The sequence below is a fragment of the Pseudophryne corroboree genome, chromosome 6 (assembly GCF_028390025.1).
Source record: "Pseudophryne corroboree isolate aPseCor3 chromosome 6, aPseCor3.hap2, whole genome shotgun sequence".
NCBI classification, from domain to species: domain Eukaryota; kingdom Metazoa; phylum Chordata; class Amphibia; order Anura; family Myobatrachidae; genus Pseudophryne; species Pseudophryne corroboree.
Genome location: NC_086449.1, coordinates 819,911,814 through 819,928,604, shown reverse-complemented (window position 1 = coordinate 819,928,604; position 16,791 = coordinate 819,911,814). Strand labels below are relative to the sequence as shown.

At 49.0% G+C, this 16,791-nt stretch overlaps 1 protein-coding gene across 1 annotated transcript in view; it reads right to left on the bottom strand.

Annotated features, from left to right (window-relative positions):
* Positions 1–1,062: 1,062 nt before the first annotated feature.
* LOC134933743 (tubby-related protein 3-like) overlaps positions 1,063–16,791 on the bottom strand; it is a 62,171-nt gene continuing 46,442 nt past the window's right edge. The window contains exons 5-11 of the mRNA XM_063929163.1: positions 10,726–10,823; positions 10,451–10,648; positions 10,262–10,374; positions 9,990–10,104; positions 9,802–9,900; positions 1,832–2,003; positions 1,063–1,687 (exon numbers count right to left, since the gene is read on the bottom strand). Coding sequence (XP_063785233.1) covers positions 1,554–1,687; positions 1,832–2,003; positions 9,802–9,900; positions 9,990–10,104; positions 10,262–10,374; positions 10,451–10,648; positions 10,726–10,823 — 929 coding nt within the window. The 3' untranslated portion in view covers positions 1,063–1,553. The remainder of the gene's footprint in view (positions 1,688–1,831; positions 2,004–9,801; positions 9,901–9,989; positions 10,105–10,261; positions 10,375–10,450; positions 10,649–10,725; positions 10,824–16,791) is intronic.

Genomic DNA, 16,791 nt, shown 5'->3' with positions numbered 1-16,791 from the left:
GCTGTATGCAATATAACAAGGCAGCAGCGGGCAGAGGGCTCCGGTACACAGCACTGTATGTAATATAACAAGGCAGCAGCGGGCAGAGGGCTCCCGTACACAGCGCTGTATGCAATATAACAAGGCAGCAGCGGGCAGAGGGCTCCGGTACACAGCGCTGTATGCAATATAACAAGGCAGCAGCGGGCAGAGGGCTCCGGTACACAGCGCTGTATGTAATATAACAAGGCAGCAGCGGGCAGAGGGCTCCGGTACACAGCGCTGTATGTAATATAACAAGGCAGCAGCGGGCAGAGGGCTCCGGTACACAGCGCTGTATGCAATATAACAAGGCAGCAGCGGGCAGAGGGCTCCGGTACACAGCGCTGTATGCAATATAACAAGGCAGCAGCGGGCAGAGGGCTCCGGTACACAGCGCTGTATGTAATATAACAAGGCAGCAGCGGGCAGAGGGCTCCGGTACACAGCACTGTATGCAATATAACAAGGCAGCAGCAGGCAGAGGGCTCCGGTACACAGCGCTGTATGTAATATAACAAGGCAGCAGCGGGCAGAGGGCTCCGGTACACAGCACTGTATGCAATATAACAAGGCAGCAGCGGGCAGAGGGCTCCGGTACACAGCACTGTATGTAATATAACAAGGCAGCAGCGGGCAGAGGGTTCCCGTACACAGCGCTGTATGCAATATAACAAGGCAGCAGCAGGCAGAGGGTTCCCGTACACAGCGCTGTATGTAATATAACAAGGCAGCAGCGGGCAGAGGGCTCCCGTACACAGCGCTGTATGCAATATAACAAGGCAGCAGCAGGCAGAGGGCTCCCGTACACAGCGCTGTATGCAATATAACAAGGCAGCAGCAGGCAGAGGGCTCCGGTACACAGCACTGTATGCAATATAACAAGGCAGCAGCGGGCAGAGGGCTCCGGTACACAGCACTGTATGTAATATAACAAGGCAGCATCGGGCAGAGGGCTCCGGTACACAGCACTGTATGTAATATAACAAGGCAGCAGCGGGCAGAGGGCTCCGGTACACAGCGCTGTATGTAATATAACAAGGCAGCAGCGGGCAGAGGGCTCCGGTACACAGCGCTGTATGTAATATAACAAGGCAGCAGCGGGCAGAGGGCTCCGGTACACAGCACTGTATGTAATATAACAAGGCAGCAGCAAGCCGGCACAGGGCAAATACACAGTGCTGTATGCAATATAAAAAGACACAAAGCCAAACAAAGCAGCAGCTGGGCAGGAACGTACCATGCACAGCAGTAATAATGGAAGCAGACTGTACACGCAGAGCAGGGACTGTGGACACTGTACAGAAAGCAGCAGGTCGGCCTCCCGCATGAGGCATATTTGGTGTGAATAAAGGCACGGTGGTTTCTTGTCCTTCACAGACGCTGAGCATTAGGTCCTAGATGTGGTCTGACACACACATGGCTCCTGGGTCAGGCGCAGCCTCCGTGCGCTGGTAGAGGGAGGAAGAGAGAAGCAAGCAGGGGTGCTAGTCTTATATCATATCTATATATATCTAGGAGGTACAGGGCTTCTCTCACTCACACGCCAGCTTGCTGTCAAAGCTGGAGAGGGCCACTGAGAAAGCCTGCAGAGCGCACAATGGGTAACTGTAGTCCAACGTGAAGAGGTCCTCGGCGACTCGGCCAAACTGCATGACGATGTACTCCACTGGGGACAAAGAGGAAAGGGTCATAGTCAGATACGTGCGGCGGTGGAGACACACACACAGAAAGCAGAGAGCAGGAGAGTCAAACAGGAGAAGAGAAACAGAAACCAGACGGATAAACCAGGACAGGCAGCAGCGAGACTCACGGTCATTGTCATGCACAATCTGAAAGTTCTTCACTGAGGCGTGGGTGACGCGGCCGTGAAAGTTCAGTACGTAGGACTGCGTGTCATCGTTCCACACCGGGGCCTTGTTGTGTAGCTCAATTATGTTTTCCATACACTTGCTCTGCCACCTGGACAGGAGGCCCTCCGATTCCTGACACAAATAGGAAGCTTAAGTATTAAGTTATAATGCAAAGCGCTCCCTATTGTTTATTTTAAACAAAAATTAATTAATCAAACAGCTAAACAAATAAAGTTTGGACATTTGAAGGAACCAGAAAGGACGGAATTACAATGTAGAAAGACAAACCAAGATTACAAAAAAAAAAAGGTGCATACAGCAGTGGTGCACATAGGGGGGGTTTATGAGTAACTGCCAACCAACCAAACTGGAGCCCCATCACCTCATGGCATAATGCCGTGATTTGCAGGTGTCATTATGGCACCGCCCCCTTGACTATTTACATAGGATATATACATATATGCAAGAGGGGAGGGGGAGGGGGGGGGGGGGGGTCTATTGATCTATCAATGCATCCATCTAAATAGAACCCCCCCTTGTAAATCCTGCATTTGCCCCTGTAATGCTACAGTTATAGCAAACAAAAAGGTAAATAATAAGAATTTACTTACCGATAATTCTATTTCTCGTAGTCCGTAGTGGATGCTGGGAACTCCGTAAGGACCATGGGGAATAGCGGCTCCGCAGGAGACAGGGCACATCTAAAGAAAGCTTTAGGATCACCTGGTGTGCACTGGCTCCTCCCCCTATGACCCTCCTCCAAGCCTCAGTTAGGATACTGTGCCCGGACGAGCGTACACAATAAGGAAGGATTTTGAATCCCGGGTAAGACTCATACCAGCCACACCAATCACACTGTACAACTTGTGATCTGAACCCAGTTAACAGCATGATAATAGAGAAGCCTCTATAAAAGATGGCTCACTACAACAATAACCCGAATTTTTTGGTAACAATAATTATGTACCAGTATTGCAGACAATCCGCACTTGGGATGGGCGCCCAGCATCCACTACGGACTACGAGAAATAGAATTATCGGTAAGTAAATTCTTATTTTCTCTGACGTCCTAGTGGATGCTGGGAACTCCGTAAGGACCATGGGGATTATACCAAAGCTCCCAAACGGGCGGGAGAGTGCGGATGACTCTGCAGCACCGAATGAGAGAACTCCAGGTCCTCCTCAGCCAGGGTATCAAATTTGTAGAATTTTACAAACGTATTTGCTCCTGACCAAGTAACTGCTCGGCAAAGTTGTAAAGCCGAGACCCCTCGGGCAGCTGCCCAAGATGAGCCCACCTTCCTTGTGGAGTGGGCATTTTAAGATTTTTGGCTGTGGCAGGCCTGCCACAGAATGTGCAAGCTGAATTGTACTACAAATCCAACGAGCAATCGTCTGCTTAGAAGCAGGAGCACCCAGTTTGTTGGATAAACAGCGAGTCAGATTTTCTGACTCCAGCCGTCCTGGAAACATATATTTACAGGGCCCTGACCACGTCAAGCAACTTGGAATCCTCCAAGTCCTTAGTAGCCGCAGGTACCACAATAGGTTGCTTCATGTGAAATGCAGAAACCACCTTAGGTAGAAATTGAGGACAAGTCCTCAATTCTGCCCTGTCAGAATGAAATATTAAATAAGGGCTTTTATATGATAAAGCCGCCAATTCTGACACACGCCTGGCTGAAGCCAGGGCTAACAGCATCGTCACCTTCCATGTGAGATATTTTAAGTCCACAGTGGTGAGTGGTTCAAACCAATGTGACTTTAGGAAACTCAACACAACCTTGAGATCCCAAGGTGCCACTGGAGGCACAAAAGGAGGCTGTATATGCAGTACCCCTTTTACAAATGTCTGAACTTCAGGCACTGAAGCCAGTTCCTTTTGGAAGAAAATCGACAGGGCCGAAAATTGAACCTTAATGGACCCTAATTTTAGGCCCATAGACAGTCCTGTTTGCAGGAAATGGAGGAAACGACCCAGTTGAAATTCCTCTGTAGGGGCCTTCTTGGCCTCCCACCACGCAACATATTTTCGCCAAATGCGGTGATAATGTTTTGCGGTTACGTCCTTCCTGGCCTTGAGCAGGGTAGGGATGACTTCATCTGGAATGCCTTTTTCCTTCAGGATCCGGCGTTCAACCACCAAGCCGTCAAACGCAGCCGCGGTAAGTCTTGGAACAAACAAGGCCCCTGCTGGAGCAGGTCCTTTCTTAGAGGTAGAGGCCACGGTTCGTCCGTGAGCATCTCTTGAAGTTCCGGATACCAAGTTCTTCTTGGCCAATCCAGAGCCACGAGTATCGTTCTTACTCCCCTTTGCCGTATAATTCTCAGTACTTTTGGTATGAGAGGCAGAGGAGGGAACACATACACTGACTGGAACACCCACGGTGTTACCAGAGCGTCCACAGCTATTGCCTGAGGGTCTCTTGACCTGGCGCAATACCTGTCCAGTTTTTTGTTGAGGCGGGACGCCATCATATCCACCTTTGGTTTTTCCCAACGGTTCACAATCATGTGGAAGACTTCTGGATGAAGTCCCCACTCTCCCGGGTGTAGATCGTGTCTGCTGAGGAAGTCTGCTTCCCAGTTGTCCACTCCCGGAATGAACACTGCTGACAGTGCTATCACATGATCTTCCGCCCAGCGAAGAATCCTTGCAGCTTCTGCCATTGCCCCCCTGCTTCCCGTGCCGCCCTGTCTGTTTACGTGGGCGACTGACGTGATGTTGTCCGATTGGATCAATACCGCCTGACCCTGAAGCAGGGGTTTCGCTTGACTTAGGGCATTGTAAATGGCCCTTAGTTCCAGAATGTTTATATGAAGAGATGTCTCCAGGCTTGACCATAAGCCCTGGAAATTCCTTCCCTGTGTGACTGCTCCCCAGCCTCGCAGGCTGGCATCCGTGGCCACCAGGACCCAGTCCCGAATGCCGAATCTGCGGCCCTCTAGAAGATGAGCACTCTGCAACCACCACAGGAGGGATACCCTTGTCCCCGGTGACAGGGTTATCCGCTGAAGCATCTGAAGATGCGACCCGGACCAATTGTCCAGTAGGTTCCACTGGAAAGTCTTGCGTGGAATCTGCCGAATGGGATTGCTTCGTAGGAAGCCACCATTTTTACCCAGAACCCTTGTGCATTGATGCACTGAGACTTGGTTCGGTTTTAGGAGGTTCCTGACTAACTCGGATAACTCCCTGGCTTTCTCCTCTGGGAGAAACACCTTCTTTCTGGACTGTGTCCAGGATCATCCCTAGGAACAGAAGACAAGTCGTCGGAACCAGCTGCGATTTTGGAATATTGAGAATCCAATCGTGCTGCCGCAACACTACCTGAGATAGTGCTACACCGACTTCCAAGTGTTCCCTGGATCTTACCCTTATCAGGGAATCGTCCAAGTAAGGGATAACTAAAATTTTCTTCCTTCGAAGGGATATCATTTCGGCCATTACCTTGGTAAAGACCCGGGGTGCCGTGGACCATCCCTACGGCAGCGTCCGAACTGATAGTGACAGTTCTGTACCATAACCTGAAATACCCTTGGTGAGAAGGGTAAATTTTGACATGAAGGTAAGCATCCTTGATGTCCCGAGACATCATGTAGTCCCCTTCTTCCAGGTTTGCAATCACTGCTCTGAGTGACTCAATTTTGAGTTTGAACCTCTGTATGCAAGTGTTCAAAAATTTTAGATTTTAGAATCGGTCTCACCGAGCCGTCTGGCTTCGGTACCACAATAGTGTGGAATAATACCCCGTTCCCTGTTGCAGGAGGGGTATCTTGATTATCACCTGCTGGGAATACAGCTTGTGAATGGTTTCCAAAACTGCCTCCCTGTCAGCGGGAGACGTCGGTAAAACAGACCTTTGGAAACGGCGAGGGGAATACGTCTCGAATTCCAATTTGTACCCCTGAAATATTACCTGAAGGATCCAGGGGTCTACTTGCGAGTGAGCCCACTGCGCACTGAAATTCATTGAGAACGGGACCCCACCGTGCCTGAACTTGTAAAGCCCTAGCGTCATACTGAGGGCTTGGCAGAGGCGGAAAAGAGTTTCTGTTCCTTGGAACTGGCTGATCTCTGCAGCCATTTTCCTCTCCCTCTGTCACGAGCAGAAAAGAGGAACCCTTTTGTCCGCTTGCCAACCAGGACTGCGCCTGATAATACTGCGTCTTATTTTGAGAGGCGACCTGGGGTACATCCCCTTTTTTGTTAAGGCAATACTTCCAAATGCCGTTTGGAATCCGCATCACCTGACCACTTTACTGGTATAATTGGACAACGCACTTATACTTGATGCCAGTCGGCAAATATTCCGCTGTGCATCATGCATATATAGAAATGCATCTTTTAATTGCTCTATAGGCAATAATATACTGTCCTTATCTAGGATATCAAATTTCCAGTCAGGGAATCCGACCACGCCAACCCAGCACTGCACATCCAGGCTGAGGCGATTGCTGGTCGCAGTATAACACCAGTATGTGTGTAAATACATTTTAGGATACCCTCCTGCTTTCTATCAGCAGGATCGCTAAGGGCGGCCATCTCCAGAGAGGGTAGAGCCCTTGTTCTTACAAGCGTGTGAGCGCCTTGTCTTGTGTTTCCCAACGCACCCTAACCTCTGGCGGGAAAAGGTATACTGCCAATAACTTTTTAGAAATTATCAATTGTTATCGGGGGGAAACCCACGCATCATCACACACCTCATTTTATTTCTCAGATTCAGGAAAACTACAGGAAGTTTTTCCTCACCAAACATAATACCCCTTTTTTTGGTGGTATTTATATTATCAGAAGAGTGTAAACTTTTTCCATTGCCTAAATCATGCAACGTGTGGCCCTATTGGAAATCACGGTTGTCTCTTCACCGTCGACACAGGAGTCAGTATCCGTGTCGGCGTCTGTATCTGAGGTAACGGGCGCTTTAGAGCCCCTGTATGAGACGTCTGGACATGCACAAGCTGAGTAGCCGGCTGTCTCATGTCAACCACTGTCTTTTATACAAAGCTGACACTGTCACGCAATTTCAACAGTACATCCACTCAGGTGTCGACCCCCCAGGGGGTGACAACACTATTACAGACACTCTACTCCGTCTCCACATCATTTTTCTCCTCATACATGTCGACACAAACGTACCGACACACAGCACACACACAGGGAATGCTCTGATAGAGGACAGGACCCCACTAGCCCTTTGGGGAGACAGAGGGAGAGTTTGCCAGCACACACCAGAGCGCTATATATATACAGGGATAACCTTATATAAGTGTTTTTCCCTTTATAGCTGCTGTATTGTTTATACTGCGCCTAATTTGTGCCCCCCTCTCTTTTTTAACCCCTTTCTGTAGTGTAGTGACTGCAGGGGAGAGCCAGGGAGCTTCCCTCCAACTGAGCTGTGAGGGAAAATGGCGCCAGTGTGCTGAGGAGATAGGCTCCGCCCCTTTCTCGGCGTCCTTATCATCCGTTTTCTTGTATGTTTTTGCAGGGGTTAAATGCATCCATATAGCCCAGGAGTTATATGTGATGCATTTATTTTAGCCATAAAAGGTTTTCTATCGATTTATTGCGTCTCAGGGCGCTGCCCCCCCAGCGCCCTGCACCCTCAGTGACCGGAGTGTGAAGTGTGCTGAGAGCAATGGCGCACAGCTGCGGTGCTGTGCGCCTACCTTTATCTGAAGACAGGAAAGTCTTCTGCCGCCGATTTTTCCGGACCTCTTCGCTCTTCTGGCTCTGTAAGGGGGCCGGCGGCGCGGCTCCGGTGACCCATCCAGGCTGAACCTGTGATCGTCCCTCTGGAGCTAATGTCCAGTAGCCTAAGAAGCCCAATCCACTCTGCACGCAGGTGAGTTCGCTTCTTCTCCCCTTAGTCCCTCGATGCAGTGAGCCTGTTGCCAGCAGGTCTCACTGAAAATAATAAACCTAAACTAAAACTTTCACAAAGAGCTCAGGAGAGCCCCTAGTGTGCACCCTTCTCGTCGGGCACAGAAAATCTAACTGAGGCTTGGAGGAGGGTCATAGGGGGAGGAGCCAGTGCACACCAGGTGATCCTAAAGCTTTCTTTAGATGTGCCCTGTCTCCTGCGGAGCCGCTATTCCCCATGGTCCTTACGGAGTTCCCAGCATCCACTAGGACGTCAGAGAAAAGCTTTTGCCAAGCCATAACGAGAGGATGCTGGATTGCCATATTGTAAGGAAGCCATCTACATTTAGAAATGGCCACAGATTTCACCAGAAGGCAGAATTACTACAGAATTCCAGCATATAGAAAGCCGTCTCTATTTGAAGGCGATACAACTTCTGGTCACCATGCAACAATGAACGAACCTGTTAACATGTTTGTTAAGAGCTGATAATTTTACATTAATCAAAGCTGCAGCCTCGAGAGGACAAGAACTGCACTTGTCAGTGGTCTTCTTTAAATCAGTTTGACATATGTGAGTGAAATCTCCAACGCAGCCGCAACCATGGAGACGGGAGGGATTTATACCCGGATACGCAGGACTGAGACATGCGGGAGTACAGCACTTTCTGTGTAGTGGTTTAAAATCTCCTTCTTACTAAAAGAGACATCACAAGTGGTCTGCCCGACAGATTTTATGGTGTCCTTCATGAGCGGATCTTCAAATGTTGTAGTCCACCTGCTCTGGGGAACCTGGCACATATATGAGCGGTAAATACCTAAAATATCGCCTTTTCACCAGTGCGCCAATATCTGGTCTGCCGATACAGAACACTGCACTTTCAGAGGAAGATTGGGGGAAGGGTGTGTGTGTGTGTGTGTGTGTGTGTTAGCGAGTGTAGAACAAAAGGAATGAAGGCGCAAGTGTACATATTGAGGTTTACAGCTCCCTAGGAAATGTCATTCACAGCTATAGTTTATGGCAGGGGTGGGGAACCTCCGGCCCGCGGGCCCTATAAGGCCTGCAAAGCCGTTTGTTCTGGCCCACCCACTAATGTGTGTCGGCGAGACACGCCGCCTCTCAGTCCACTGGCGGTGTGTCTCAGCTGTCAGGGCAGAAAGGAGAGCACAGCTTTGTCCGGCAGCAGCAACAGGTAGAATCTCAAACCAGCTGCCGGTTCGTGAGCCAATCAGAGCTCGCGGACCAGCAGCCAATCAGGAGCTGCCGCTGCCGGTCCGTGAGCTCTGATTTGCTCATGAACCGGCAGTTGGTTTGAGGTCCTACAAGCCGCCGCCCGACATAGCTGCGCTCTCCTCCCTGCCTGGCCCCTGACAGCTGAGACACGCCACTGGACTGAGCACTAAGGGGCAGGAGAGGCGCATGCTGCGCTCTCCTCCCCTGACACACAGCAGCAGCGGTGAGCAGCACAGTGGGGTGGGGGGCGGCATGTATGGAGCAATGTGTATCTGGCACTGCGGGGTCATTTGTGTATCTGGCACTGTGGGGGCATTTGTGTATCTGGCACTGTGGGGGCATTTGTGTATCTGGCACTGCACTATTGGGGGCATATGTGTATCACGTCCCATTTTAATTGGCCACACCCATTTTTTGGCGCGTGCACTCAGTTCCGCTAAGGGGCATAACTACTGGGGGCAGGGTAATTTTTAAGTTGATAATTTTTTTATGGCCCCCGAAGGATTTTACAAATATCCAAATGGCCCTTGGTAGAAAAAAGGTTCCCCACCCCTGGTTTATGGCAACACGCAAAGTAGGTACAAGCCCTACAAGGTCTAATTTGTCTGTTGCGAAAAGATGCGCCCAACTTTAATTATGAGCAGAGGTATTTGAAATACACCTATGTAGAATAGTGTGGGTCCAATATTGCGAACTATGTGCAATTATAAACCCCCACACACCTTCGCATCACACCACTCTGGCCCCTAGCTAATCTCTGCTTCTTCTTTTACACGCGGTGACATAGCGCGAGCCGTATCCACACTGTGGGAAGAGGCCGCTGTGCAACTCACATTTAGAGGCTGGAATGGGATGCGTTCATGATTGATGTTCATTCCAGGGATTAACACGGACATCTTCCTAGGTCCCTTAAAGCCTAAGACGTTGGTCTCCTGGTGGGTACCAGAGGAGAGAGGGGATAGATTACAGGTCAAGTCTGCAGACAGAGGACTGACGTGACGATGAAGAATCCAGCCCTTACATAACAAACAGCTGCCAGCTCCTGCCGCGCCGCAGTGCTCTCCGTCAGTCCCAGAGCCTTAGACGGGTTCTCACCACTGTCGTACACGGTAAACTTAGTCCCCATCAGGTTGGATCTAGCAGATTGAGAGCAACAAAAGGGAAAAATAAATAAAAACAGTTAGGCACAACGTAAAAAGTGTCTGAGCAGCAGGTGGGAAAGGACAGGACAGCTTGTGTGGTCATCAGTATTAAAAGACATAGAATACAAAATAAAACAGTTCCCATACACACCGGAGTTTGCCTACAAAACTGCCCCCTTCCCGCGACATGTCGGTGGGGTCAACGGAAATCAGGTAATTGGACGTTTTGCTTTTTTTCCTTTTTCTACCGGCAAGGAGGAAAACCTGAAAGAGAGGGGGAGATAAGTCATACGCCCGAATACTACTCTTCCCGTCTAGTCTTCCATGTCTCCCAACTAACCTTGCGGCTGTCATCCCTTTCCATGTGCATATAGTAGGTTGGGTATAGACCACGGTCCATCCCCTTTTTGTCACGGCTGATTCGGCACCTTATGGTAACACCGCGAGGGGCGGGATGCAGGGCAAACTCCTTCAGGTCTCCCACATCCCCTACATCCCCAGAAGGTACAGCAGGCAATGTCTCTGCAGAGGCAGAGTCCTGGGAAGGACACAGTGCCGGTTAGTGCATGCGGAAGCAGAAGTCTAACAGCTGCTCGGGATAAAGAAACAACTTACGGTGAGGGATTTCTTGCTGGAGGAAGATCCAGGCCGGGGGCTTCCGGACTCTACCTCATCAGAAGACTCTTCATCAAAGTTTAGGCTATCCGATATACCTGTTAGGAACAGAAACGTAATTTACATAAGGAACATCCAACTGCTAAACTCCTCTAAGGCGCACAACCAATCATACACCCTGAAACAAAGCTAAGAATGAATAAGAAGATGTAATGTCATCAGTTATAAATAATGATGTCATACATTCACCCTGTGAGGTAGCTTCGGGAAAGTCCTGCGCTTAGTAATTCATCAAGAGTGATTCCTTCTGGTCTATGTCAGAGATTCTTATATACACGAAGGGTTGGGGCTGTGTCACCGGCGTCCGATGACACAGCGCAACTAAGCCCCTTGTGGGCTCGGCGGCAAACTGCGCTCGCCACGGGTTCTATTCCCACTCTATGGGGGGGAATTCAAATGTTTGAAAAGTCGGTTGGGTGTCTGTTTTTTCCTGTCTATTAGATAGGAAAAAACAGACACCCAACTGATATTTAAAAGAATTGAATCTCCCCCTATGGGTGTCATGGCCAATAGTCCCTTTTAGTACGCATGCGGACTGTCGAGATTATCAGTGTTCGGGATGCAGGTGGAGGTATTATGACCGCCGGTTACATAACTAAATCCCTATATGAACACTATGAAATACTTCCTGAGCAATTTCTGATATCTTGCTTTCAGCAAAGATCTTATAACCACTGTAAACCTCACACAACTCTTCCAGGCGCTAATGAATTTATGTGTACATACACTCAAGTACATGTAATTAGAGTGCCAATATTTTAGTACATATACCGAGCAGCAGTTAGGTCCAGTTGTGTCTGTGTACACACAGCTAATAGTAATGGCAACTTAAGTCACCTATACTAGAGGAAAAACCCAATTTTACTAATGACTTACTGCGCTAATAAAAATTCAGGTGCATAAATGAACGAGTACACACACTTCACTAGTTGATTTAAATATCTTTATAACTCTTAATCAAAAAAGCTTATATATAAATGATTTGACAAACATTCAATATTTAAAAATAAGAATTTACTTACCGATAATTCTATTTCTCATAGTCCGTAGTGGATGCTGGGGACTCCGTAAGGACCATGGGGAATAGCGGCTCCGCAGGAGACTGGGCACATCTAAAGAAAGCTTTAGGACTAACTGGTGTGCACTGGCTCCTCCCCCTATGACCCTCCTCCAAGCCTCAGTTAGGATACTGTGCCCGGACGAGCGTACACAATAAGGAAGGATTTTGAATCCCGGGTAAGACTCATACCAGCCACACCAATCACACCGTATAACCTGTGATCTGAACCCAGTTAACAGCATGATAACAGAGGAGCCTCTGAAAGATGGCTCACAACAATAATAACCCGATTTTTGTAACAATAACTATGTACAAGTATTGCAGACAATCCGCACTTGGGATGGGCACCCAGCATCCACTACGGACTATGAGAAATAGAATTATCGGTAAGTAAATTCTTATTTTCTCTAACGTCCTAAGTGGATGCTGGGGACTCCGTAAGGACCATGGGGATTATACCAAAGCTCCCAAACGGGCGGGAGAGTGCGGATGACTCTGCAGCACCAAATGAGAGAACTCCAGGTCCTCCTCAGCCAGGATATCAATTTTGTAGAATTTTACAAACGTATTTGCTCCTGACCAAGTAGCTGCTCTGCAAAGTTGTAAAGCCGAGACCCCTCGGGCAGCCGCCCAAGATGAGCCCACCTTCCTTGTGGAGTGGGCATTTACAGATTTTTGGCTGTGGCAGGCCTGCCACAGAATGTGCAAGCTGAATTGTACTACAAATCCAACAAGCAATAGTCTGCTTAGAAGCAGGAGCACCCAGCTTGTTGGGTGCACACAGGATAAACAGCGAGTCAGATTTCCTGACTCCAGCCGTCCTGGAAACATATATTTTCAGGGCACTGACAACGTCTAGCAACTTGGAGGCCTCCAAGTCCCTAGTAGCCGCAGGCACCACCAATAGGCTGGTTCAAGTGAGACGCTGAAACCACCTTGGGGAGAAACTGAGGACGAGTCCTCAATTCCGTCCTGTCCGAATGGAAAATCAGATAAGGGCTTTTTCAGGATAAAGCCGCCAATTCTGACACGCGCCTGGCCCAGGCCAGGGCCAACAGCATGACCACTTTCCATGTGAGATATTTTAACTCCACAGATTTAAGTGGTTCAAACCAATGTGACTTTTGGAACCCAAAACTACATTGAGATCCCAAAGTGCCACTGGAGGCACAAAAGGAGGCTGTATATGCAGTACCCCTTTTACAAACGTCTGAACTTCAGGGACTGAAGCTAGTTCTTTTTGGAAGAAAATTGACAGGGCCGAAAATTTGAACCTTAATGGACCCCAATTTCAGGCCCATAGACACTCCTGTTTGCAGGAAATGTAGGAATCGACCCAGTTGAATTTCCTCCGTCGGGCCTTACTGGCCTCGCACCACGCAACATATTTTCGCCAATTGCGGTGATAATGTTTTTGCGGTTACATCCTTCCTGGCTTTGATCAGGATAGGGATGACTTCATCCGGAATGCCTTTTTTCCTTCAGGATCCGGCGTTCAACCGCCATGCCGTCAAACGCAGCCGCGGTAAGTCTCGGAACAGACAGGGTCCTTGCTGGAGCAGGTCCCTTCTTAGAGGTAGAGGCCACGGATCCTCCGTGAGCATCTCTTGAAGTTCCGGTTACCAAGTCCTTCTTGGCCAATCCGGAGCCACGAATATAGTGCTTTCTCCTCTCCATCTTATCAATCTCAGTACCTTGGGTATGAGAGGCAGAGGAGGGAACACATACACTGACTGGTGCACCCACGGTGTTACCAGAGCGTCTACAACTATTGCCTGAGGGTCTCTTGACCTGGCGCAATACCTGTCGAGTTTTTTAATCATGTGGACGACTTCTGGGTGAAGTCCCCACTCTCCCGGGTGGAGGTCGTGCTGAGGAAGTCTGCTTCCCAGTTGTCCACTCCCGGAATGAATACTGTTGACAGTGCTATCACATGATTTTCCGCCCAGCGAAGAATCCCTGCAGCTTCTGCCATTGCCCTCCTGCTTCTTGTGCCACCCTGTCTGTTTACGTGGGTGACTGCCATGATGTTGTCCGACTGGATCAACACCGGCTGACCTTGAAGCAGAGGTCTTGCTAAGCTTAGAGCATTGTAAATGGCCCTTAGCTTCAGGATATTTATGTGAAGTGATGTATCCAGGCTTGACCCTAAGCCCTGGATATTCCTTCCCTGTGTGACTGCTCCCCAGCCTCGCAGGCTGGCATCCGTGGTCACCAGGACCCAGTCCTGAATGCCGAATCTGCGGCCCTCTAGAAGATGAGCACTCTGCAACCACCACATGATGGATACCCTTGTCCTTGGTGACAGGGTTATCCGCTGATGCATCTGAAAATGCGACCCGGACCATTTGTCCAGTAGGTTCCACTGGAAAGTTCTTGCGTGGAATCTAACGAATGGGATTGCTTCGTAGGAAGCCACCATTTTTACCCAGAACCCTTGTGCATTGATGCACTGAGACTTGGTTCGGTTTTAGGAGGTTCCTGACTAGCTCGGATAACTCCCTGGCTTTCTCTTCCGGGAGAAACAACTTTTTTCTGGACTGTGTCCAGGAACATCCCTAGGAAACAGAAGACAAGTCGTCGGAACCAGCTGCGATTTTGGAATATTGAGAATCCAATCGTGCTGCCGCAACACTACCTGAGATAGTGCTACACCGACTTCCAACTGTTCCCTGGATCTTACCCTTATCAGGGAATCGTCCAAGTAAGGGATAACTAAAATTCCCTTCCTTCGAAGGGATATCATTTCGGCCATTACCTTGGTAAAGACCCGGGGTGCCGTGGACCATCCCTACGGCAGCGTCTGAACTGATAGTGACAGTTCTGTACCATAACCTGAGGTACCCTTGGTGAGAAGGGTAAATTTTGACATGAAGGTAAGCATCCTTGATGTCCCGAGACATCATGTAGTCCCCTTCTTCCAGGTTCGCAATCACTGCTCTGAGTGACTCAATCTTGAATTTGAACCTCTGTATGTAAGTGTTCAAAGATTTTAGATTTTAGATTTAGAATCGGTCTCACCGGGCCGTCTGGCTTCGGTACCACAATAGTGTGGAATAATACCCCGTTCCCTGTTGCAGGAGGGGTACCTTGATTATCACCTGCTGGGAATACAGCTTGTGAATGGCTTCCAAAACTGCCTCCCTGTCAGAGGGAGACGTCGGTAAAGCCGACTTTTGGAAACGGCGAGGGGGAGACGTCTCGAATTTCAATATGTACCCTTGAGATATTACCTGAAGGATCCAGGGGTCTACTTGCGAGTGAGCCCACTGCGCACTGAAATTCATTGAGAACGGGCCCCCACCGTGCCTGAGCTTGTAAGGCCCTAGCGTCATACCGAGGGCTTTTGCAGAGGCGGGAAAGGATTTCTGTTCCTGGGAACTGGGTAATCTCTTCAGCCTTTTTCCTCTCCCTCTGTCACGAGCAGAAAAGAGGAACCTTTTGTCCGCTTGCCAACAAAGGACTGCGCCTGATAATACGGCGTCTTATTTTGAGAGGCGACCTGGGATACAAACGTGGATTTCCCAGTTGTTGCCGTGGCCACCAGGTCTAAAAGACCGACCCCAAATGTCCCCTTTCAAAGGCAATACTTCCAAATGCCGTTTGGAATCCGCATCACCTGACCATTTTACTGGTAGAATTGGACAACGCACTTATACTTGATGCCAGTCGGCAAATATTCCGCTGTGCATCATGCATATATAGAAATGCATCTTTTAAATGCTCTATAGGCAATAATATACTATCCTTATCTAGGATATCAATATTTCCAGTCAGGGAATCCGACCATGCCAACCCAGCACTGCACCTCCAGGCTGAGGCGATTGCTGGTCGCAGTATAACACCAGTATGTGTGTGAATACATTTTTGGATACCCTCCTGCTTTCTATCAGCAGGATCCTTAAGGGCGGCCATCTCATGAGAGGGTAGAGCCCTTGTTCTTACAAGCGTGTGAGCGCCTTATCCCCCCTAGGGGGTGTTTCCCAACGCACCCTAACCTCTGGCGGGAAAGGGTATACAGCCAATACTTTTTAAGAAATTATCAATTGTTATCGGGGGGAAACCCACGCATCATCACACACCTCATTTTATTTCTCAGATTCAGGAAAACTACAGGTAGTTTTTCCCTCACCGAACATAATACCCCTTTTTGGTGGTACTCGTATTATCAGAAATGTATAAAACATTTTCCATTGTCTCAATCATGTAACGTGTGGCCCTACTGGAAATCACGGTTGTCTCTTCACCGTCGACACAGGAGTCAGTATCCGTGTCGGCGTCTGTATCTGCCATCTGAGGTAACGGGCGCTTTAGAGCCCCTGACGGCCTATGAGACGTCTGGACAGGCACAAGCTGAGTAGCCGGCTGTCTCATGTCAACCACTGTTTTTTTATACAGAGCTGACACTGTCACGTAATTTTCAACAGTACATCCTCTCAGGTGTCGACCCCCTAGGTGGTGACATCACTGTTACAGACACTCTGCTCCGTCTCCACATCATTTTTCTCCTCATACATGTCGACACAAACGTACCGACACACAGCACACACACAGGGAATGCTCTGATAGAGGACAGGACCCCACTAGCCCTTTGGGGAGACAGAGGGAGAGTATGCCAGCACACACCAGAGCGCTATATATATATACAGGGATAACCTTATATAAGTGTTTTTCCCCTTAAAGCTGCTGTATGTTTTAATACTGCGCCTAATTAGTGCCCCCCTCTCTTTTTTTAACCCTTTCTGTAGTGTAGTGACTGCAGGGAAGAGCCAGGGAGCTTCCCTCCAACTGAGCTGTGAGGGAAAATGGCGCCAGTGTGCTGAGGAGATAGGCTCCGCCCCCTTTTCGGCGGCCTTATCTCCCGTTTTTCTGTATATTCTGGCAGGGGTTAAATGCATCCATATAGCCCAGGAGCTATATGTGATGTATTTTTTGCCATGTAAGGT